The sequence below is a fragment of the Antechinus flavipes genome, chromosome X, assembly GCF_016432865.1.
Source record: "Antechinus flavipes isolate AdamAnt ecotype Samford, QLD, Australia chromosome X, AdamAnt_v2, whole genome shotgun sequence".
Classification (NCBI taxonomy): Eukaryota; Metazoa; Chordata; class Mammalia; order Dasyuromorphia; family Dasyuridae; genus Antechinus; species Antechinus flavipes.
This window is the reverse complement of record NC_067404.1, coordinates 65,260,581-65,284,803: the sequence shown is the minus strand read 5'-3', so window position 1 is coordinate 65,284,803 and position 24,223 is coordinate 65,260,581. Positions and strand designations below refer to the sequence as shown.

Here is a 24,223-nt window from a genome sequence, read left to right as displayed (position 1 = left end):
GAGGTTAAAAAAAGTCAGAATACAGAGTTTCTAATGGTTTTGGTTTTGAGGAAGGCCTGTGGTAGTAAAATGTCCTAGGGATTTGTCTTGGGCTATGGACCAGCAATTAGGAAAGGGTGATCTCTGAGGTCCCAATCAGTTTTCACACTCTATAACTCTGGAATTTTATCTGCTGCTCTCTTTGTCAGGAAAAGCATACACAAAAGGACCTGAAGGTGTTTGTAATGTTTTCTGGTGGACACCTAAACAAGACACAGACAGCTTTTGCTAACCTCTCCAGATGGTCAGGAACAGCAGGGTGGATCACATCCATCCAACACTCAAGCCTGTAGGACATGCTCATGAACCACTGTGGCCTTTGAGAGTGGACTTTATTTCCAAAGCAGCCAAATGTCATAATGAGCTAAGTTTGCTAAATAACATCAGTAAGTTAATCTCAGGAATGATAATTGTGGTGGGAGGTCTAGGGGCGATAGGAAGGGAAAAAATCACGCTGAAATTACAGTGAGGAGGCATATAATATGTATGTGTGACTCTGGATGTGGGTGGCTGGGGCTAACATGGCTCTGAAAGCAATTCCAGATGTGATGCTCCCAAATTCATAACCATGGCAGCCTCTTTGGGATAAGTATACTTACCTAGTCCCTAGCAGATGACTACTCTGAATGAAGCACAAGGCTTATTCAATGTTCTGATGTTTGTAAAAAGAACGATCTGTACAGTCACACCTCATTAACTCATAGAGGATGGGGATCCTGTCTCCTACTGTTTCTCCAATAGTTCCTAGCATAGTGCTTAGCATGAGTTAAGTAAAATTTTGTATCATTAATTTATAGAGAGGAAGAAAATAGAAGGAAGCGCAGCAGAGCAAGAAGAAGCAAAGAAGGGAGGGGCAGGAAGGGAGGAAGAGAGGACAAGAAACTGAGGAAGGAATGGAAAGAAAGAAAAAGAAGTGAGCGAAAGAGGGGAAAAAGGAAGGACAAATAGAAGGGCAGGGAAAGAAGGGGATAAGAAAGAGAGAAATACGAAAGCAAGAAAAGGTACCTTTCGACACAATCAGAAAGCCTGGAGCAGTGGCTGGATGCAGGGGCATCATGGCCTCCAACAACATATAACAATCCATTGTACGTAGCAACCCCAACGCCGCCCCGCCTCTTTGACATTGATGCACAAATACTCCATTTATTGGTGTGAGGGTCAAAACACTCCATAGACTTTAAACAGGAGCTTCCATCTCGTCCACCAACAGCATATAACCTAGAAAAAGAAAGATAATGGTATGATGCTCTCCATTTCTTAAAGTGATTGAGCAAGGAAGGAGCCATGGAAAAATCACTGAAATATTATAGAGATTCTAATTAATAGCAGTGCTGAGTTTTGGAGTAGACAAAGAAGGTCATATGCTATAAACTGAGTCTTTTCCTATCCCTCAGCTAGAGCCTGAAATTTCACTACTACAATTATGGTTGTTTTAGTTCTTGAGGCATTTAAATTGTTAAAGGCCCTCAACATTCCTGTATATAAGGATGGATAAGAGATTGTGTAGGGGAAAAGCCCAGTGTGGAACATGGAGAATAATGCTAAAAGGAGACATGAACATCATTAAAGACAAGCTTCACAAGCTATACAATTTTACCTTTGGGTAGCCTGGTCCAACCTAGCAGGACAGCCCAGCCCAGCCCAGTCCAATAAGGCAGTACAGCCTAGCAGGATACCCCAGCCTAACAGGACAGCTAGGTTTAGTAGGACAGTCCGACCTAGCAGAAATCCGACTTAGCAAGATTATAAAGCCTAGTTAGAGAGTGTGATTTAGCAGAAGACACTGGTCTCGTAGAAGCCCAGTCTAACACTACAACTTGACCCAGCAGGAGAGGCAGGCCAACCAGGACAATCTGGCCCAGCAGGATACCCAGCTAAGCAGGACAGGATGGTCTAACAGGACAGTTCTACAAAGCAGGATTTTCTGGCCTAGCAGGGTAGCCTGGCCCAGCAGGACAACCCAAGCTCATAAGATAGTGTAGCCCAGGAGAACAGCCTGGCCTAACTGGACAGCCCAACCTAACGGGACGGTTCTGAGCACGGGAAAGTCTGGACTAGCAGAACAGCACTGCCCAGCAGGAAATTCTGGACAGGCCCAGCAAAACAGCCCAGCTAAACAGTAAAGTATGGCCAAACAGGAGAAATTGTGCTCAGCAGGATCCTCTAGCCTAGCAGCATGGCCTGATGTAGGAGAGCCTAGTCCAGTAGGATACCCTGGCCTAGTAGGACAGCCTAGCATTGTAGGACATTCTGACTTTAGAGGACAGCTAGGCCTAGTAAGACAGTTGGACAGCAGGACAGCTTGATTCAATCAGATAATCCAGCCTAGTAAGATAGTCTGGTGCAATAGAACAGTCAGGCCTAACAGTACCACAGCAGGACCCAGCAGGAGAGTCTGGCCAAGTAGGACAGCGCCACCCAGCAGGATAGCCTGGTCTAATAGAATTATCTGGGCTAGAAGGACAGGCTGGCCCAGTAGGGCAGACTAGGATCCTAGGATAGTCTAGCCTAGTAAGAGTCTGGTCTAACAGAACAGCCAGGCCTAACAGTACTGCCTGACCCAGCAGGAAATCCAAGCTGGACAACGCTGCCCTGCAGGATAGCCTGGTCGAGGAGAGTTGTCTGGCCTAGAAAGACAGGCTGGCCCAGCAGGACAGACAAGGCTAGTAGGATAGTCCAGCCTCATAAGACAGTCTAGTGTAGCAGACGAACAGCCCAGTTTAACAGTACAGCCTGATTGTGCCCAGCAGGAAAGCCCAGTCTAGTAGGATACCCTGGTCTAATAAGAAAGCCTAGCATAGCAGGACAGTCTAAATTAACAGGACAGTTGAGCCTAGTAAGACAATCTGACTTAGCAAGACTGCCTGATTTAGGAGGGGCGTCCTCCCTAGTAAGATAGTCTGGTCTAATAGAATAGCCAGCCCTAACAGTGCCGCTTGACCCAGCAGGAGACTCAAGTAGGACAGCGCTGTCCAGCAGGATAGCCTGGTCTAGTAGAATCTTCTGGCATAGAAGGATAGGCTGGCAGAACAGGACAGACTAGACTAGTAGGGTAGTCCAGCCTCATAAGACAGTCTGGTGTAGAAGAAGAACAGCCCAGCCTAACAGGACAGCCTGACCCAGCAGGAGGGTCTGGCCTGGTAGGACAGTGTGGCCCAGCAGGACAGCCCGGCTAAGCAGGACAGTCTGACTTAACAAGACAGCAGTGTCTAGTAAGACAGTGTGACTTAGCAGGACTGCCTGATTTAGGAGGGGCGTCCTCCCTAGTAAGATAGTCTTGTCTAGGAGAACAGCATGGCCTAACAGTACAGCCTGACCCAGCAGGAGACCCAAGTAGGACAACGCTGCCCAGCAGAATAGCCTGGTCTAGTAGAATTGTCTGGCCTACAAGGACAGGGTGGTCTAACAGGACAGACAAGGCTAGTAGAGTAGTCCAGCCTCATAAGACAGTCTGGGATAGAAGAACAGCCCAGCCTAACAATACAGTCAGATCCAGCAGGAGTGTCTGGGACAGTGTGGCCCAGCAAGACAGCCCAGCTAATCAGAACAGTCTGACTTAACAAGACAGCGGTATCTAGTAAGACAGTGTGACTTAGCAGGACTGCCTGATTTAGGAGGAGGCGTCCTCCCTAGTAAGATAGTCTGGTCTAATAGAATAGCCAGCCCTAACAGTATCGCCTGACCCAGCAGGAGACCCAAGTAGGACAGCGCTGTCCAGCAGGATAGCCTGATCTAGTAGAATCTTCTGGCATAGAAGGACAGGCTGGCAGAGCAGGACAGACTAGGCTAGTAGGGTAGTCCAGCCTCATAAGACAGTCTGGTGTAGAAGAAGAACAGCCCAGCCTAACAGTATAACCTGACCCAGCAGGAGGGTCTGGTCTAGTAGGACAGTGTGGCCCAGGAGGACAGCCCGGCTACGCAGGACAGTCTGACTTAATAAGACCGCGAGGTTTAGTAAGACAGTGTGACTTAGCATAACTGCCTGATTTAGGAGGAGAGTCCATCCTAGTAAGATAGTCTGGTCTAGTAGGACAGTGTGGCCTAACAACACACTGACCTAGCGGGAGGGTCTGGACAAGCAGGACAGTGCTGCTCGGCAGGATAGCCTGGTCTAGGAGAATATTCTGGTCTAGAAGGACAGGCTGGCCCAGCATAACAGACTAAGCTAGTAGAATAGTCCAACCTGGTAAGAGTCTGTTCTAGTAGAACAGCCCAGCCTAACCATACAGTCTGACCCAGCAGGAGGGTCTGGCCTTGTAGGACAGTGTGGCCCAGCAGGACAACCCAGCTAAGCAGGACAGTCTGACTTAATAAGATAGCGGGGTTTAGTAAGACAGTGTGACTTAGTATAACTGCCTGATTTAGTAGGGGAGTGCATCCTAGTAACATAGTCTGGTGTAGTGGAACAGCCCAGCCTAAGAGTACAGCCTTACCCAGCAGAAGAGTCTGGGCTCATAGGACAGTGTGGCCCAGCAGGACAGCCCAACTACGCAGGACAGTCTGATTTAACAAGACAGCAGTGTCTAGTAAGACAGTGTGACTTAACAGAACTGTCTGATTTAGTAGGGGAGTCCTCCCTGGTAAGGTAGTCTGGTCTAGTAGAACAGCATGGCCTAACAATACACTCTGACCCAGCAGGAGGGTCTTGCCAAGCATGACAGCGCTGCCCAGCAGGATAGCCTTGATCTAGGGGAATTATCTGGCCTAGAAGGACAGGCTGGCCCAGCATAACAGACTAGGGTAGTAGGATAGTCCAACCTGGTAAGACAGTCTGTTCTAGTAGAACAGCCCAACCAGACCCAGCAGGAGGGTCTGGCCTAGTAAGACAGTCTGGCCCAGCAGGACAGCCCAGCTAAGCAGGATAGTATGGCCTAACAGGATAGTTTTGCCCAGCAATATCCTCTGGCCTAGCAAGATAGCCTGGCCCAGTAGGAGAGCCCAATCCAGTAGGTTACCCTGGCCTAGTAGGACAGCCCAGCGTAGCAGGACAGTCTAACTTAACAGGATAGCCGAGGCTAGTGAGACAGTCTGACTTAGTAGAACAGCCTGATTTAGATGGGGAGTCCAACCTAGTAAGATAGTCTGGTCTAGTAGAACACCCGACCTAACAATACAGCCTGACCCAGCAGGAGAGTTTGGCCTAGCAGGTCAGCGCTGCCCAGCAGGAGAGTCCAACCTAGCAAGACAGTCCAACCTAGCAGGACAGCCTGGAGAGTCTGGCCTAAGAGAGCAACTCAACAAGATAGCCATTACTTTTCTGGAGAACTTTCTTTTCTCTTGCAGATCAGAGTCTGGAAGGTATCAAGGTACATATTTCTTCCCGATTATCTTATTAATTGAATACAGAGACAACATGGTGGAAGTCCAGCTCTTATCTTGTCATTCAGATCTAATCTCACAAAGCGTGCAAGTCATTTATTTATTCATTTGTTCACTAACTCAACAACGATTTTATTAGGCACCTACTATGGCCTAAGCAGTGTGCTCGTTTCCACTGAAAAAGATTCAAAAAACCAAATCACCAAAGAGCTTCTATTCTACTGGGGGGGATCTCATGTGCACAGACACATAAATAGAAAATACCTACAAGGAAATCAAAGTAAAAGAAAATACATACAAAATAAATTCAAAGTGAGTGGGGAAGAACAGGTTCCAATAAGTAGAATTACGAGGAGAGCCCTCATTTGAGGGGTTGATGCTAAAAGGAGCAGTGAGAGAATTCTGGGCTCGTGAAACGACATGGAAATGGGAGATAAAAGTATGACATACAGGGAAAGCAAGCAGGCTAGCCTGGGTGAAATTCAGAGAACATGAAGGGGCATATGTGATATGAAATACAATATGAAATTATGAAATACAATCTAAAAATTCTATCAGTCTGTCTATGGCTGGAAAATTAGGTTAGCATCAGATTGCATAGGATTTTAAATAGTAAACAGAGTGGGGTGAAAGTGAAAGAAAGGGAGGGAGGGAGAAGGAGAGGGAGAGAGGGTGAAAGAGAAATTGCAATTTCCTAGAAGCCACAGGGAACCAGTGGAATTTCTTGAAGAGGGGAGTGACAAGGAAACCTGTGCTTATAAGTAATATCACTTTGGAAGCTCTCCGGAGGATAAATTGGAAAGGGGAGAGATTTGAGACAGGGAGGCTCAATTCAAAGCTATTACAATAGTAGAGGCAAGAGATCATAAGGACCTAAAGGGAGGGCAGGCCCAGTGCCTTTGTGAATGAGGAGAAAGAGAAAAGAGAATTTATCTTAAGCCTAGTGTCAAGAGGACAAATATTATCAAGATCTTCTGAAGCCCAGGCCATTCCACCCTCTTTGTGACTTTAAGAGCTGTTCTGTAGGCCCAGTGCTGATCTTGGTCTAAGGGAAAAGCATCCATTGGGAAAGAAATGGGCACATCATACAGGAAATGATGATGGGAGCTTCTATATGGCAAAAAGAGGAACTGTTCTATAAACTGTTCAATCAAATAAAAGTTTCAAATAATCGTGTTTTCATAATGATAAAAGATACCTAGTATAATGTTACTTGCCGAAAATCGGGAAGCTTCTTTCCTTATGAGTGCCTTGTTGATGGATTATTATAAGCAGGATTTCTTAAACTTTTTCACTCAAGAAAATGACCCCTTTTCACTCAAGAAAATTTTATATGACCATGGGTGTATAGGCATATAAAATAGGTATGCAAATCTAACATTTACTGATGATAAATCATAATTTTGTGACCCACACATTGTTAGGAGATTCTATATGGCGTCTTAAACCACAGTTTAAGAAGCTGGGAGATAAAGGATGCATATAATGCATGATCTGAGAGGTGGTGAGGTAGTGTGGAGGGAGTGCTGGATTTGGACTCAAGAAGTCCTGGCTTTACATCCCAGTTCAGATACATGGTAGCTTTATGAATTTGGCCACTTAAACTGAGCCTCATTTTACCCATCTGTGAAATGGTAATAATAATATCATATACCACACAGGATTTTCTTGAGGAAAATTTATTCTCATTGTGGCTGAAGATGGGATATTAAAAGAAAATAGGATATTAAAATAATGATTGGCAGCATGACAGAATGGACAAAGCTAATCTCCAGCTCAGAAAGCCCTGGGTTCAAGTCCTGCCTTTGTGGTTCTGGGCAAGTTTTTTAAGCTCTCCCTTTCCACAGGCAACTCTACAAAGACAAATTTGCAGATTACTTGGTGATCTCTATTGGCAAACAATTTCATTGCAGGATATTCAATTTATCAGTGAAATCTTAGGTCTGAATGGAAATATGTAATAGTTAACAAAAAATCTAAAAACACCCATACCGTATAGCAATGCAATCAACTTCACATGTCATAGGAAAATTGCAACGTTGATGCTAACAGATTTTAAAATGCAAAGACAATATACATCGATGTAATTCTCATCATTTTTCCCATCAATTTTATCCTCAACTTAATAAAAACATGGGCCTTGCAAAGTTCACTTTCTTTAAAATTTGGGGGGAAAATGAAAGGATTGGTAGCCCCCCCACACACACACACATGAGCTTGAAAGGATTTCCTTACTTGCTGTTCAATGCTGCGACACCCACTGTGCTCCGAGGAGTTGACATGCTAGCGACATAATTCCACTGCCGTGCTTGAGGGTCCCATCTTTCTACAGTATTAAGATAACTCCATCCGTCATGGCCACCAACAGCATACATCGGTCCTTCAAGCATGGCCACCCCTAAAGGAAGAGAACAGTTTAGAACCTTCCCTAGATTTGACATTTCCCCGTGTTTAGCATATCCCTTTTGAAGTAACTGCCCACTTCAGATTTGGCTTTCATTTCTCAAAGAATCTTCCATTATTCATCGGAAGATAAAGGTGTTCCCCTAATTTGTTTAGGCATAACGAATGTCTCGTGGAAGAGTATCGTTACTGAAAACTGTATGAAGCCAAGGAAGCTTGTAGAATTGCCTTTTCTGGGAATGTCAATATGTAGAGGGCATTTTTCCCCTAGGACAATGAATTGTATGGGAGAAATGGTATAAAGCAAGGCTTCTTATTCAATTCACAACCCTTTTTTGTCTCAAATTTTAATGTGACTGCAGGTATATAAAATAGGCTATAAATCAAACATTTACTGATAATCATAATCTTGCAACCTCAGTTATGAGACTCCATATGGGGTTATGACCCAGAGTTTAAGAAGCTGGGATATAAAGGCTGTCAAACCATCAATGCATAAATGAAAAAAACGGGCTGATCTTATGGTGAGAGATAAACAATAGGTATGGGCATCCTAGCCCATCCAATCCAAAAGAAGTGGAGGAAACCGCCTCCCACCTCCACCTGTCGGACGGGCAACTTTATAAGAGGTGGACACTAATTGCCCCAGTTGGAGTATCTGGGCCATGCTCACTGGAAGGAAGGCATCGCCATTTTGGGGTGGTCATGGCTTCCTCAGCCTCAGATCTTAGATATGGCTTTGTCTACAAGGAAGATCTGTGTGAGTTTGTCTTGTGAAGATCCATCTGAGACTGGGTCCTCTGCAGATGGTGAATGTTTTGTGAGGTAATTGGGGATTAATTGACTTGCCCAGGGTCACACAGCTAGTAAATGTTAAGTGTCTGAGACTGAATCTGAACTCGAATCCTCCTGACTTGAGGATTGGTACTCTATCCACTGTGCCATCTAGCTGCTCCTAGGGAATGGGTAATTTTCCAGGTTTGAGTAGGAGATGGCCTTTCCTTGCACTGCCTCTCCTTTCTCCAGGAATGAATATTGTTGGTTTATCTGCTTCCTACATTTTTTATATCTTCCCTTTGCTGGACATTCACTATTACCTCATCTACATCCTCAGTGACACTGATCAGGACGTTTCTTTCATTCCCTCATTTCTTGTTTCCATGGAGTTGCTATGTCTACACAAACACAGTGAAACTGAGGTCTGAGTAATCAGTGTATTCTACTGATTCAGGTAACAGTATTGATTCAGGTAACCAATTAGAATAATTCAGTTCAAATGGAACTTTCTGGTATGTAGAGAAAAGTGTTGGGGATGGAGTCTGAGTCAAGAGGTGTGGGCTTTAGTACTAATTTTGCTATTTAGTCTGAGATAGACTGTGGATAAGTCACTTAAGATGTCTTGACCTCACTCCTCTATAAAATGTGGGATGGCATAGCTTAGATTGTCTTACAAACAACTGAGAGATGAAAGCTTCAGCAGGGAGTGACCCTGGGGAAGAGCTCTCAGAAACATGAGGGGATGGGCAAGATTGCTGCAAATGTGATGGAAGGTCTTCGGGAGGAGAAGCCGGCTCACCTGAGATGCTTTCGCTCCCTCTCACCAGAAAGGACAACTTGCAATCAGAGAAGTTGTCTGAAAGAGGTTCACTGCAGCTTGAACATTTGAGAATTTTTTCCTCGATGGAAGGCTTCTCCCTTTGAATTACTGTCTTAGCTCTGTATTGGTTCTGTATATGGACAAAACCCTATGAGTCTGTGATTTTCTGTCCTGATAAATGAACTTTCCATCGAATACTTCTTTGGACAATTATTTAGGATAGAAATGCTTAAGCTAGGCAATGGCTGACTTCTGTTTAGTGTTTAGTGAATAATTTGACGCTTATAAAGCAAAAATAATTCATCAGGCAAAGCTGAAATATTTGTGCAGAACGAAGATAACGTTTCATATTTTCTGAAAGAGGAAATCGAGGCTAGATTTGTCTTTTACATATTGCAAACACAGAGGAAACCTCTTTATAGGGAAGACATGGTAAGGCTAGCGTTATGATCACCAGCACCAGGCCCTGCTCTAATGCTGCCTTAAAGAACCCTCTTCCTAATGAGTAAAATTAGTGTTAAAACCTGAATATAATAAGATTGGACTATTAATTATGTTCGATGAGACATGCTTTGACCTGTAGCATACATGAATGCAGTAAATGAAGAGAAAAGCATTATACAAGGAAGAAAACTGAGAAACTGTCAGATGTTGTATAGTGGCAAGATCGCTTGCTGGACTTGGAGATAAATGACTTGACTGTGAGGCCTACCTCTCCTATAAGATGTATGATATAAGGTTGGTCACTTGCCCTCTTTAGACCTCAGTTTTTCGATCTATAAAAAGGGTGGGTTTGACTGGATGATTGTTAAATGGATTCTATATTTTATGTGATTCTTGGACATCTTTCATTTTCTAATCTTCAACCATATTTTCCAATTCCTCTCCTGTACCCAGCTTTGTACTGAAGTGACTTTTCTTTAATAGAGATGTCTTTCACAACGTCCCATTTGACAAATTAGTCATTTCTCAAGATGCAAGAAACGAACTGCTTTGCAATGATTATGAAAATCAAGATTCTGAATGAGCGAACCTCGTGGGTTATAAATGCCCCAGGTTCATATATTTGGAATAAAAAAAATTCAGTTTACGTCAGTGTATAGTTTTATATTTGATGCTTTTCAGTGGTCCTGATGTATCGAGAGTGAAGAAAGATATTCTTGAAAACAACCACTAAATGCTTTCTCTATATCATCCCGGGTCTAAGGATGTGGGTCCATATCCCAGCAGTCTAGAAATAAGTTTCTCTTTCTAGAAATCCTGGGGAGGCTGAGACTGTTTTAAAATGAGTAGGGCCTTATACGGAAGTGACCACCATGAATCCCAACCTTCCTTTTTGTGTGAAGGGTGGGGGAGAGATAATTCAGGGTTCCTTCCAATAGCAGCATTCTTCCTAAATATGTTCTGGTCTAATTTTGCATCCCAGCGACTTTGCCGCAATGCAGATTTGTCCCTATGGGGAAAGGAACAGCATTCACCTAGAGACAGCTTCCTTATCCCACTTACTTATATTCCCATGATAGACTTCTGATGTTCGTTGTTTCAAATTTCTCAATATGTCCCTCCTCAGAGTTTTCATTGGAAAACAGAACCAGTAATGATTGTATCCGCACACCAGACTAACAAGTATATCCTAGGCAAACTATGGAATATTACATCTTGTTTCTGCTATATGTAGTACTTGGGGAAGGGTTATTATTGGACCTCCCTCCACTAAAATCCTACTCCAATCTCATCATGGAATGGAGATGACCTTGGGTTTTTAACAAGCAGTGTGACAAAGTGAGGCAGGTTCAGATTCAAGAAAACCTGGGTTGAAGTCCTATCTCTGACAACATACTGGTTGTGTAACTGTGGCAAAATCAAGTCAACAAGCACTTTTTAAGCACCTACTGTGTGCCAGGCACACTGCTAAGTCACTTTATCTGTAGAACTCCAGGCAACTTTCTGTTTCACGCTCTAGGTTATGCAGTAGATGCAGTTTTACTACACCAAGTGGAGGCACTTTCTCACAAAGAGTTCCCTCTATCGGTAAAACCCAGATCTGGCCAAAAAAAAAAAAGGCCAAAGTTTTCTGGGAGGGAGAAATTAGCTAACCCCTCCACCAAAATCCTATTTTAATGGCTCATCTGTGCATAAGACTGTGCCAGTAGAGCGCAAATTCCTAAGCAAGTGGGAAAGGTTTCTAGTATAGGCCTAACGATGGACCACATGTCCACTGTCTGAAGACCAGGCTTGGTTAATTCAGAGCTGTTCAGCACCAAGTCAGCTACCAAGTATTGACTAATTTTAGGTCAGGCAACCCACAGAGATATAGAGGCATTGTGATCTGCAGCAGAGAAGGGTATTCTCACACCTAGAAAATTACGGATTCTTAAACTTGTGGTTCGTTATCTGACTCACGCCCTAGCCAAATTCTTGCAATGACTAGTGTCACAGCCAGTTTCTACTGTATGCTCACTCCCATTTTCTAGATAAAAGACTACAGTTTGTGTATTTAACTTACCCAGACCGTGTCTATGAGTTGACATAGGAGGCATGACGGACCAGATTTTGGCCACGGGATTAAAACATTCCACGGTATTCAGGGTTTTTAGACCATCTCTTCCACCCACAATGTAGAGTTTGTTGTCAATTACTGCGACTCCAAATTGCAACCGGCGACCATTCATGGTACCGACCTGTATCCAGTTGTTTGTACGAAGGTCATATCTTTCGATTGTGGTTGTGCCTGTTGAAAAAATGAGCCTCATAACTATCATCCCTGTTTTAAGAATGGAATTTGTACATTTCCCCCATGATAATTAGGTAGCATATAATTTCTCATATGGTAATAGAAATCTAAGAAAACAAAGTATCAGATCCTGCAACCTATGGGAAGGTGCCAGGTAAGCTCCGGACTAAGCAGAAATGGAAAGGACAAGTCCAGCAAAATATACTTAATACTTTATTGGCAACTTAGCCATGAGGGTTCCTAAGCATCCTTGCAAATGTGCCTAATTGCTAGAGTCCCCTGCAGACTAATAAAATGCCACGGTCTAGACGGCAAAATCATAGGGGCTGGGGTACTTGGAACAATCAGAAGGAAGTTTCCCATTACTTCTGACTATTGAACAGTGCTTCCTTCCCCATTCCAGCATGCTCTTGGCAGCTCAGGAATTCTCTGGAGTGCTACACTAAATATTAGTTGTATCTGTATGTCCCAGTAACAGATACCTATGGGATGATCAACTATGAATGCCGTAGATCTTTTCAGCAATATAATGATCCAAGACAATTCCAAAAGACTCACGATAGAAAATGCTGTCCACTTCCAGAGAAAGAACTGATGGATTCTAAATGCCCATTGAAGCATACTATTTTCACATACTTTATCTTTTTCATGTTTTTTTTTCTTTTGGTCTGTTTCTTCTTTTACAACTGTGACTATTATAGAAATATTTTACATGGTTGCACATATATAACATCAAATTATTTACCATTTTAGGAAGAGGGCAGAGGAGGGAGAAAAATTTAGAACTCAAAATTTTGTAAAAATGAAATTAAAAATTGTCTTTACATAATTGGAAAAAATACTATTAAAACAGGTAATGTCAGAGCAAAAAAAAAAATGCCATTCCTCAAAATTCCACTGGATAATGGAAGCAATAATGAGGATGATGTTAGGATGCCAGACTGACAACTGTATGGTAGGCAAACTATGGAATATTTATGTTATGTTATATGCATGGGATGGCAGAAAGAAGCATACATTTGAAGCAGAAGGCAAGAGTTCATGCCCTAATCTATTGCTTATTAATCGTGTGATTTCACCTCTCTAGATCTCTCCATTTTGTATATGAGGATAATAATGTCTGTATTTCGGCCCTTGCAAGCTTGTTCTCAGGAAGACGCTTGAGAAATAATCAAGTAACACATAAATATGAGCTAAGAGTGGCTGCACACTTCAGTAATCTCCCAATGAACTTTTATTCTTCTCTGAGCACTTTGCTGTCTAGTCCTTCTCTTCCTGCCACGTGAATCTGGGTGTGTCATCAGGACAGGAGGAGGAGTATGAGAATGACTAGTGATTTTTGCCATGGTTGTACAGTCAGTCCTATTACTGTTCTCAGGAGGAGTGGGTTTGCTTGCAGACATCCCAATGGACAATACTGGAAGGGTAGATCAGACCCTTCTGGTCAATTGGGGGAACCCTAATGGTTGAATTAACAAAGACAGGCTGCCTGTGATGAGCACGGGGCTTTTGGTTAATACTTAGGACGATGACTCAAGTCAAGTCAACAAAAATTTATTAAGCACCTACCAAGGGCCATGCACTGTGCTAGGCCCTGGCGATACAAATGCAATAAGGAACTTACATTCTACTTAGGCAAAACCCAAGAAAAGCCAATAATAAACATATACAAAATCATTTTGGGGACAGGGAGTAGTTACCAGTTGGGGGTTCAGGGTCCCAGGAAGTAGAAATGGAACGTTCTGTGGCAATACAGAAGCAAGAGATACAACGCTACATTCAGGGGCAACAAGTTAGCCTGTCAGGCTAATATCTAGAGTGCGTATGGGAGGGAACTAGGGAATTAGTCTGAGAAGATGGACCAGAGGAATCAGATTGCAAAGGACAGTGAAACCCAAACAGAGAAATTAGTATTTTATCCTATTCTTGCTACCCACGATGAGGCTTAGGAGAAGGTTCATTAGTGTCTACTAGTCCTCTGGAAAATGCTTTTTCAATCCAAATTTTAAGCCCCAATTAAAGGGTTTTGTCCATACTGAGTCACTGAAAGCACAGTAAACTAAATCAGTGCTTTGCACATAGTAGGCATCTAATAAGGTTTGGCGAATTGAATTACAAATATACCATACAACAAGAACCTATGGCTAACTATGTACCCGTCCACTCACATTTTAACGATCTCTATTCATTTAGCATGGTGATTTATGGGCTGCTTCATGTTTTAAAGACAAAAAATTAGTGAGCTAGGACTAAAATCGAAGATCAAAGGGACCTCCAGTGTCGGTCCTTTCCCTTGCCCATGACTATATTGCAAAGGTTGTAATTAGGAGGATAGAGTTCTGAGGCATTTAGTCCTTTCTATACTAATAGAGGCCTCCTTTCTTCTCATTTATTGGGCTATAGCCATTGACTGCCTTAGAAAATTGTACTGCTCCCTGCCAGGCATTCAGTCGCCCCCTGATCTTTTGTCAGTCAAAGCTAATTTAGGTTCTAGTGCCCTAAGATGTGAAATGAGCTGCATTAAGAAGGAGTGGGCTCTGTGACCCTGGGAGCTCTTCAAGAGACCCCAGAGGCCATAGAGTGCAACAGAGACTTTTTTCATTGCATTTTTAATTAGCAAACGTTTCTTTTCTCTCTCTTTCATTTCCCCCAATTTTTGAATCACACATTTTTTTCCCATGAACAAAAATCTACTTTTTCTTCCACTCCTCCACATTAAAAAATACAGAACCTTTGTGACAAATATGCATAATCAAAGAAAACAAATTCCCAAATCAGTCACGTCTCATTCTGCACTCTGCATCCCACGCCTCTGTCAGGAAGTGGGTAGTGTGTTTCATCACTGGTCATTTGGAAGGATGGTTATCACTGTGTTGATCACTGTGTATGGATGTCTTTCCAAAAAAGTGTTTCTCTTTACAATGTTCTCTAGCTCACGCTTGAACAAGAACCTTTACTGCAGAATATCAAACAAAGAGGCTGCTAGCCTTTGCTTGGAAACCTTCACTGAGGAAAAAAAGCACCCCTTCCCCAAACCGAGCATTCCAGGTGTCCCTGTTTGTGTTTTCCTGACCCAAAATGGAAATTCTCCCATAAATGATGCTCGGCCACTGCTCCAGTCTGGTCCTGTGGGGCCAAGCAAAAATTCCCCATGCCCTTCCAGCACCCATAAGATAAACACTTGAAGGTAGCGCCGGTAAATTCTTAGGGGACAAATGTATGCACAATGTACTTCCTAGTTTAATCTTTATTATTAACATGATTAACAACTGGCAAGGAGCCCAATCCAGCACATTCCTGAAGATAACTATCATCTTCCCTCCGAGTCTAGATTGTCCATGAATTTGAATCAAGTTCATTGGCCTATAGTTTGCCGGCTTTGGTCTCTTGTCTTTTTTTTTTTTTTTTTTTTTTTTTTAATTAGGACATCTGCCCTGCTCCAGTCCTGCGCTGTGTAATAATCTTTTAAACAGCAACGACAGTAACTCCACTATCAGATTGCCTCAGTTCTTTCTGCACCTCTCAAATAAGGAGAAAAAATGCTTTGTGTTGAGCTTAGTTTTCTTCCACAGTCTCAAGGAAAATATACTTGTGCTACTGACGCTGTACTTCTAACCTCCAGCCATGATTTCATATTCTTTCCATCACCTGCCCTTGCTTCCCTCTTTTCTCCATGTCTTAAAAAAATCTGAGTTAGTTCTTTTTTGCAGAGGTGGGATATTGACGGACTTGGATGATATATTCATTAGTTAATAATAGCCAGCCTGTTAGGTTTGCAAAGCACTTTGCTCAAGATATCTCATTTGACCCCCATAAATACCCTCTCAGCTGGAGGTACTACTATTATCCCCATTTTATAAATGAGAAACTGAAGCTGAGAGAGATTGTGACTTTTTCAGGGTCCCATAGCTAAGAAGCATCTGAGGCTGGATTGGAACTCTGGTCCCTTTAACGCTGAAGTCCAATGCTCTATTTTGCCAGCTAATTAATTGCATGGGCCTGTGTCTGTTCTTTCTTTTTTATTCTTCATCATAAGGGACAGCTCTCTGGGCTGGGGAAAGAAGAAAGAAATGTTGGAAAATGTAGGTCATATAAAAACAAAAGCTGTCAATAAAATGTTAAAATCTTTAAATATCTAACTTGGTTAATTCCTGTGCATCCTCATCAGTCTATTTAGGTAATTCCCCACTTCTGCCTGAATAGAACTGGTTCTCCTTGTATCTTTAGACTTTCATTCTTCAGAGCTTCCCATCCCAGTTCCCCTATAAAGTTTTCTTCAGGGTGATCGACCAATCTGTTTTTTCTGAGCTCTCTGAAATTTGCTTCCCTAAAATTTAGGGCATAGATGAGAGTAAACACAGGTTTCCTTTCTTCCCCTATTTGTTTCCTCCAAATTCTGTCCCTCTCTCCAGCCCTCTCACTACCCATGGAGAAGGAAAGCTTCCCACGTATGAAGTCATACAAAACATTTTTCCATATTAGTCATGTTGCAAAAAAACAAAAACAAACCAAAAAAACCCCAAGAAAACTAAAAGGAAAAAAATGCTTCCATCTGCACATAGAACTCATCGCTTCTCTCTCTTTCTCTGGGGGTGGATAGCGTTTTTCATCACGAATCCTTTGAAATTGTCGCCTCATTTAAATTCTAAACTGGAGTAGTCACTTCTTCCTGAGATCCCCAACTACCAAGTCATCCTGAATGATGAGACTCAGATGCGTATTAAAGGTTCCCCTTTTTGCTGGTCTATCTTTTAAAGGATTAATTTGTAGTTAAGGCAAGTCAAGAAGAGCTTAGCTTCTCTGCTGTAAGCAGAGAGCTCTAGGCAAAGTCTGACTAATTAAAGCCCCTAGCACCACTGTACTGATGAGTTAATCAATAAGCACTTAACTCTTTCAGGATCTGTACGGATGAAGCAGTCGAGATTTAAAGAAAGAGGTAGCAGTCATCCCCTTTATCTATTGTTTAAATAATCCATTTTAGTCAGATGAATTTTTTAAAAATAGCATCTATTTTCTCCTTTTGCGATTCCCTGACCACCCTCACTCTATCTTCTTGTCTCTTCTTTCCCCAGTCTTCTTCTTCCTAATTATTTTGGTGAGTGAAATTTCTTAGAATGCCACTTTAATTCATCATGAAACGGGGAGGGAAAGAGTCATAAATCTTACAAATATAAGGATGTTACTTTTTTTTCTCCCTGAGGCAATGGGGGTTAAGTGACTTGCCCAGGGTAACACAGCTAGGAAGTGTGAAGTGTTAAGTGTCTGAGGGCAAATTTGAACTCAGGTCCTCCTGACTTCAGGGTTGGTGCTCTGTCCACTGCGCCACCTAGCTGGCCCCTAAGGATATTACTCTTATACTGAAAATAGCCTAAAACAACATTACCTAGGGAAAGTCTAGTTGGTAGTTCCATGACAGCTTTAAAAATTCCCTCAAACCCCAGTAATTGTAGTCAATGCAGAGGGGAACATCTATCTTATACTTCTCGCTGGAGACATTTGTGACTAGTAGACAGCACCACAACTAGGATGGGTAGGTGGCACTTTGTTCCAGGGTGCCCAATTTAGAGGGTGCTGGTAGCACTTGGAGGCCTTCAGCAACACAGAAACAACATCACTTAGCATCTAATTAGCAAGAATAATTAGTTAAAACAGGAAACCTCATGCCAGCATCCTGGAGCTTCTGTTTTTCCTGCACAGAGAGAATGATGTCCACTCTCCACTCTCGCCCCCTGCCACGAGGTCCCACCTGACACTTTGTCTGGAGATGTTTTGTCCCGCTTGCCTCAGAAATAAACATTCCTCATTATGACTGTTTGTGGGAACGTAACCTTGATTTTCAATGTCTGTTCATACTTCTGCCCATTAACATGCCCGTCCACACTTCCCCTTGTGGCTCCCGCCTATCTGTGTTATAGCTGGCTCCTAAAATCTGGCTCCTTCCCTGGCCTCTCATAATGGAGACTATTCAGGAAAGCACACCTCTCATTAGAAATGCTTGGGATCTCTTTTGTTTTGGCCAGGCATTTCAGATTTCCCACCAGAAGAGCCACAAACCCTTACAAAAACTGCTCCCTCATTCAACTTGAAACTTCTCCTCAGCCCTGATTTTCTAGCTGATTTGTTTAAAAAAAAACAAACCCAAAAACAAATTAAAAAAAAAACCCAAAACCCTGTTTTCCCCAGGATACTTGCACTTTAGAATACATCTGTTTTAGCAGTTTCCTTGATCTGTTTTCAAAAGAAGTCAAAAACACTTGCATATTAGCCTATATCCTGCCCCTTCCCTGGTTCCCCCTTATCTTTTCTTCCGTCTGAAAACGAACATCAGCCACCTACAATGGGCCGAGCACTGAAACCTTGTCCTATTTTTGCAATTTTTCACGTGGATATTGTATCACTATAAAGCCCCTGAAATGCTTTGAAAAAGATAACTGCAAAGACACGAACAAGAAATCCAGATGTTCATTAAAACAGATTTGAAAAAGAGTGTAAATCAGGAATATGCTTCTTTCAGTGGCAATTGTTAGAAAAATAAATGTTCGGGTGTCAGTAGTTAACCAGGCAATGCTCTGAAAACGGGCCCCCGTTCTGCTCTAATCAGATCAGGCTTCCCCACAACCCCTCATCCATAGCTTTGCATTAATGTGCTCGTGGGAATAGTAGTTATGGAATTACACTCAGAAGATTATCCTCATTTTCTTCATGGAAGTGACTTGTCTAAGGTCAGACAGTTAACTAGAAGAAGGACTAGAAATGGAACCCAGATACGAAGATTCTCAATCCAGAGCTCTTTCTTCTCCACTTTAGAAGGGATTATGTTCTGGAGGCTTTTCTGGTAAAGCACAGAAGGCTTCCAGCAGCACACTGGATGGCTCTGCTGGGCTATGGTTATGGAAAATATGGAGGAGCATTTTACACATAGGGGATGGTGGAGTGGGATCTGCACTGTCTTCTTCAAGTCTCAAGTCAAAATGCTGATAGGTCTTGGGCCTCCTAAAGCTTGCCAAGTGCTTTACACGTAAGCTCTCATTTGCCTCCTGACCTGACGCTCTAGCCACTACATGATCTAGCTGCCCCTTCGTATCAAATACTCAACCTAATGAAGACTTGCCTCCCTGAGTATGCCTCAGACATACTAGCATTTTGACCCTGGGCAAGTCACTTCACTTCACTATGTGCCTCCTAGTCTTCATCTGTCCAATGAGCTAGAGAAGGAAATGGCAAGTCACTCCAGCATCTCTGTCCAGAACAGCCCAAATTGTTATGAAGGGCCGGACACGACTGTCCTCCACAATCGCAACAGCAACAATAACACTTCAACGAAAACCCTGCAGAAAGAACTGGCTCAAACGCTATTCCCATTTTCCCCTTTTGGCAAAATGGAATCAGATTGCAAGTTACTAATTGACCCTTAATTAGAGCATCTCCCTCACCTCTTCTCTTCTAAAGACCAAGAGTTCCATGGTATGAGTGGACAAGATTTGGGAATAATTACATTTCCAAGCTATTGTTCAAAGCGATGCCATTAATTAGGCTGTCCAATTTCTAGTGACACAGCTAACAGAGAAAAGAGCAGCTTTCTGACAGCAAAATCCTTTGGGGATGATTAGACACACATACGAAGATCTGCTTGATGCTGAAAGCATTGAAGTGGGTTCATCTCGATGGGTACCAAAGTGGCTTGTGACGACCGACCCAACTGGCTACTAAAAACGGGGATAATCCGGCCATATCTTCCTGACTAACATGATACTAGTTCCCAGTCAGTCAAAAACATTTATTAAACACCTACTGCTAAGTACTAGAGATATCACTTTCAAGGAGCTCTGTATAAACAAGGTATAAATGGGCCATCTGAGGAATACAAAGTTTTGCAAAGGCCTTTTATGATCTCATCTGAATCTCACATCAACCTTGTGAACATAGGTGTTATTATCCTTACTTTACATATGAGGAAACTGAGGCTTCAAAAGGTGCAATGACTTGCCCAGGATGTCTAAGGAAGAATTGTAGCTTAGGAATATCTGAATTCCCCAGAAACTTTTCCTTATTTGCAAAATGAGGCTTTCGAAGGGTCTTTCTCATTCTAAGGTTCTGTGACCTTGCTAGAAGAAGAGGCTTCTCGAATCAGAAGGCCTGGCTGCCAAGTCAGTGGTCTGCTTCACCCCATGGCCAAAAGAGAGGCCCATGGTGTGCCAGGACACACCCCCTTGTGGCCGCTTCCTTCAGTCCTCTATGGAAGGGCTCCCCTCCCCTGAGGCACAGTGCCTGGGTCACTTTCAGGCAGCTCTCATTGACCAATAGGTTTTTCCTGCCATGAAGGCTAACTTTGCCCCTCTGTAACTTCCACCCATTATTCCCAGTTGTACCCTCCATCTAACCCACCTCCCACATGACAGTCACTCGAATACTTAAGGGTTTCCTGTTCTCTGTCCCATCACCCCCAACACCCTTCTTTATTTTAACCTCTGAGGCCAGAGGAGGGGGCTTAAAATATCTGAAAACAGCATCGTGGTCCACCTTCTCCCTGCTCTACTTTCTCTTCTCCAGGCTGAACATTCCCAGTCCCCTCACCCAATCCTCACAGGATAGACTGAAGACCCTTCATCATTTTTATTGCCCTCCTCTGGATACTCTCCAGCTTATCCATGTCTTTCTTCAAATGTGGTGCCCAAATATGATTGGAATAGGACAGAGGACTGTGGAGGACTGCCATTTCTTTATTCCTCTCAGTACAGCTCCACCCCTTATAGAAGCATTCTGGGCTGCCACATCATACTACTGACTCATACTGAGTTTGTGCTCCACGAGAACCCGCAGATCTTTTTCAGACAAATTGCTGCCTCCTTCATGAATATCATCTACTTCAGAGGGTTGTCGTGAAGACTAAGTGAGATCCCATCCATAAAGCACTCTGTAAATCTTAAAACACTATATAAATTGCTAAATAATATTGTGGTATAGGGCTAAATATTACAAGATCTGCAACTTCCTTTGTTTGAGAGAACTCAGGTAAGGAGACTCCTTCTACTCATGCAGATTAGCACCGTCTCTATAACTTACTTAATATTAAAGAACTTCCCAGAGCTCTGAGAATGCTGTAGAGGATTGTTTAAAGTCACAGAGCCCACATGGATCTGAGATGAGACACCAACCAGGTCTTCCTGGCTTCCATGCCATCTCTGTGGCTTCTACTGCACATGGCCTCTTATTACTGTTATTATTGTTGTTTTGTACTTAGAAAGTTGACTTTTTGTAATAAATCTAAGACTTATTGACTGTATTCCATTTAAACTTAGGCTTCTAAGAGTTAACCCAGTAGAATATTTTGGGTTCCCTGGTCTGGTGCTTTGGGGTCAGTGCGCTTTCTCTGCACACTTGAGAGAGGTCAAGGAGAGGAGGAAGCTCAAAAAACACTCTGCAGGAGGAGCCTGGAACTCAGATGCTTTCAACCCTCTTTCAACTCCTTATCTTCTTCCAGGGCTGAATTTTATAAGCATCTCAAAGCAGAGTTTGGCCTAAGGACCTTAGGCTTCCTCAGATTGGGCATCTCAGTGGCATACAGTGGATGGAGCTCTAGGCCTGGAGTCAGGAGTGTGAAAGTTCAAATTTAGCTTCTGACACTACCTTCAATTTCCTCAACTGTAACTTTCCCAAAGCCTTTTAAGGGCTTCCATCTGGGACTTCGGGGCAAGTTTTGAGTAAGATTTGGAGAACCTTTTGGTTATATCTTTCAACCCCCTGGCACAGCAGAAAGAGAACTGGTCAGATTTGGAGTCTGAAGACCCGAGTGCAAATTTCAGCTCTGTTACTACGTGTGTGTGTGTGTGTGTGTGTATTGATCAAGCCACCTGACCTTGCTAGGCCTCAGTTTCCCCTCTGTAAAATGAGGGGTTTGGAATCAATCAGGGATTCTTCCTTTGTGTCCTGGGCCTTTTTGGCATTTTAGTGAACACCTTTTCAGAATCAGGTTTTTAAATGCATAAAATGAAATACTACACATTATTAGAAAGGAAATATAGAAGAATAAAGTACACTTCTCTAGGTATTTTTTTAAAAATCAAGTTCATGGCCTTAGGAAAAGAACCCCATGAGTAGATGTTCTCTCAGACCTCTAAATTCTAGAACAAAACTGGAACATAAAGACCAAAGGCAATGCTTTGCATTTTTGAAAATATGCTTCAGGCATATTTGCATGAAAGTGTTTTGTTTTTTAATTTGGGAGAAAAATTTACATAATAACCTCAATTATATGAAAGAGAACAAAAGAATTTTAATCAATGTAATCATGAGAATGGGAGCTCCCTGAGGGCTGGGACTATTTCCCTTCACGCAAGTCAGGTTTTTAATAAATGTCTAGTGAATTTACCATCTCAGTGACCAAGTCTGTCTTCAGAATTGCCAATGAAGATGCCTCCCGTCCCTCTTATAAAAGGAGTATAGGTAAGGAAAGAGACATATAATGGCAGGTAGGACCCATGAGTTGGTTCATTTTACTCAATAGTACTTCCTGGTTACAAGGGAGGACTCAGGGGGAGTAAAAGGAGAAATGATGGTGATGGAAAAAAGGGCAAAATTCTAACATTTTCCAAAGAGAGACAAAAGTGTCCTTTGTCCCCTTCCTTCCTGCCAACCAGGATTTTGTTCCTCAGACATAAGTCACAGTTTTGAGAGATTCCTTTTCTACATTTGCCCCAGTTACCTTTAGTGGCATCCATGCCTCCCACTGCATACAGGGCTCCAACTGTAGATTTCCGTGGCTTGGTCCGAGGACTTTGCATCATGGACCTTCTCTCTGGTAAGAGATGATACTTCATAGCTTCCATCAGGAGCTTCTGACACTCCAGGTCATGCACGAACATGGTACTGTTCTCAAGATCGGCCAGTAACTGGAAAACATTAATGTATGATGTGGACTTCCTGGACTCTGAAGGGGTTTATTATGAACAACTCATGAAGACTGTCTACTAGGAAAGAAATTTCCAGGAAATTGCAGTCATTCCTCTTCGCAATCACAGCAGTGATTTAGAAATACAAATGTGCCCACTTTAAATACTGTGACCTTAACTTCTTTCTAATTGAGGAAATCGATTCCCCACTATGGGCTTCCACTCGCAAAAATAAAGGGATTGGACTCACTAGACAATCTTCTAGCCAAAAACAGATATAGTTTTCCAACTCTAAGAAAGAAGATATTTTATTTATTGAAATGATAAAGAAAAATAGAGATAATGAAAACAGTTGACATTATAAGGTTTATACACATTAACTCAATCCTCACAACAACCATTTTGGCAAATTTCACTTCTTACCTTCACTCTTTAACCCTCTGAAATCCAGCTTTTGATCTCATCACTAAATTGAAATTGTTTTCTCCAAAGTTAGCAATGATTTTTCCATGGCTCTATTGGTCTTTTTTCAGCCCCAATCATTCCTGACCTATATGCTGCAGCTGTCCCTGTTAACAGTCCTCTCTTTCCAGACATTCTCTCCTCTCTGGGTTTTCTTAACATTTCTCTCTTCTGATTTTCCTCCTACCTGTGTGACCAATTCTCAGTGTCTCAAATTTGAGTGGTCCCCAAGGTTCTGTCTTAGACCCTCTTACCTCTTTCCTCTATAGGGTCTCTCTCGATGAACTCATAAGCTCTCATGGGTTCAACTAACATTTCAAAAGTTGGCTTTCAAATATATATGACATATAAATATAAAATGTGTCTTTGTGCATGCATGCACACACACACACACGTCCCATTTCTCCCCATGCTCCATGGAAACATCTCAAATTTAACAGGTCTCAAACTGAACTTTATGTCTTTCCTTCCAAAGCCTCCACTCTTCTAAACTTGCTGATTCCTGCTGATTAAAGACTGGGGATGAGAGTAACAGACTTGCATTTTAGGAAGATCAACTGAACAGAGAGTAAGAATATTCTTAAATCCCCTCTAAAAGAGAGGGTTTGATTGGTTGGTTTGGGACAAGTGAGTCCCAAAGAACTTCCTTAATACTGAATCACTTCTTCAGAAGACCCAGATATTTGTTACCATGATGATCAGCTCTCAATCCCGACATAGTTCCTCAACTTGTCTGGTCAGGATTACATTTCTAGGTGACAGTGAATAGGTGCCGGACTT

General features: G+C 42.5%; 1 protein-coding gene across 1 annotated transcript in view; it reads right to left on the bottom strand.

Moving 5' to 3' along the window:
• The window catches only part of KLHL4 (kelch like family member 4), a 176,105-nt gene that overhangs the window by 9,167 nt on the left and 142,715 nt on the right, over positions 1–24,223 (bottom strand). Inside the window, exons 6-9 of the mRNA XM_051967934.1 lie at positions 22,795–22,981; positions 11,865–12,089; positions 7,594–7,756; positions 1,045–1,257 (exon numbers count right to left, since the gene is read on the bottom strand). Coding sequence (XP_051823894.1) covers positions 1,045–1,257; positions 7,594–7,756; positions 11,865–12,089; positions 22,795–22,981 — 788 coding nt within the window. The remainder of the gene's footprint in view (positions 1–1,044; positions 1,258–7,593; positions 7,757–11,864; positions 12,090–22,794; positions 22,982–24,223) is intronic.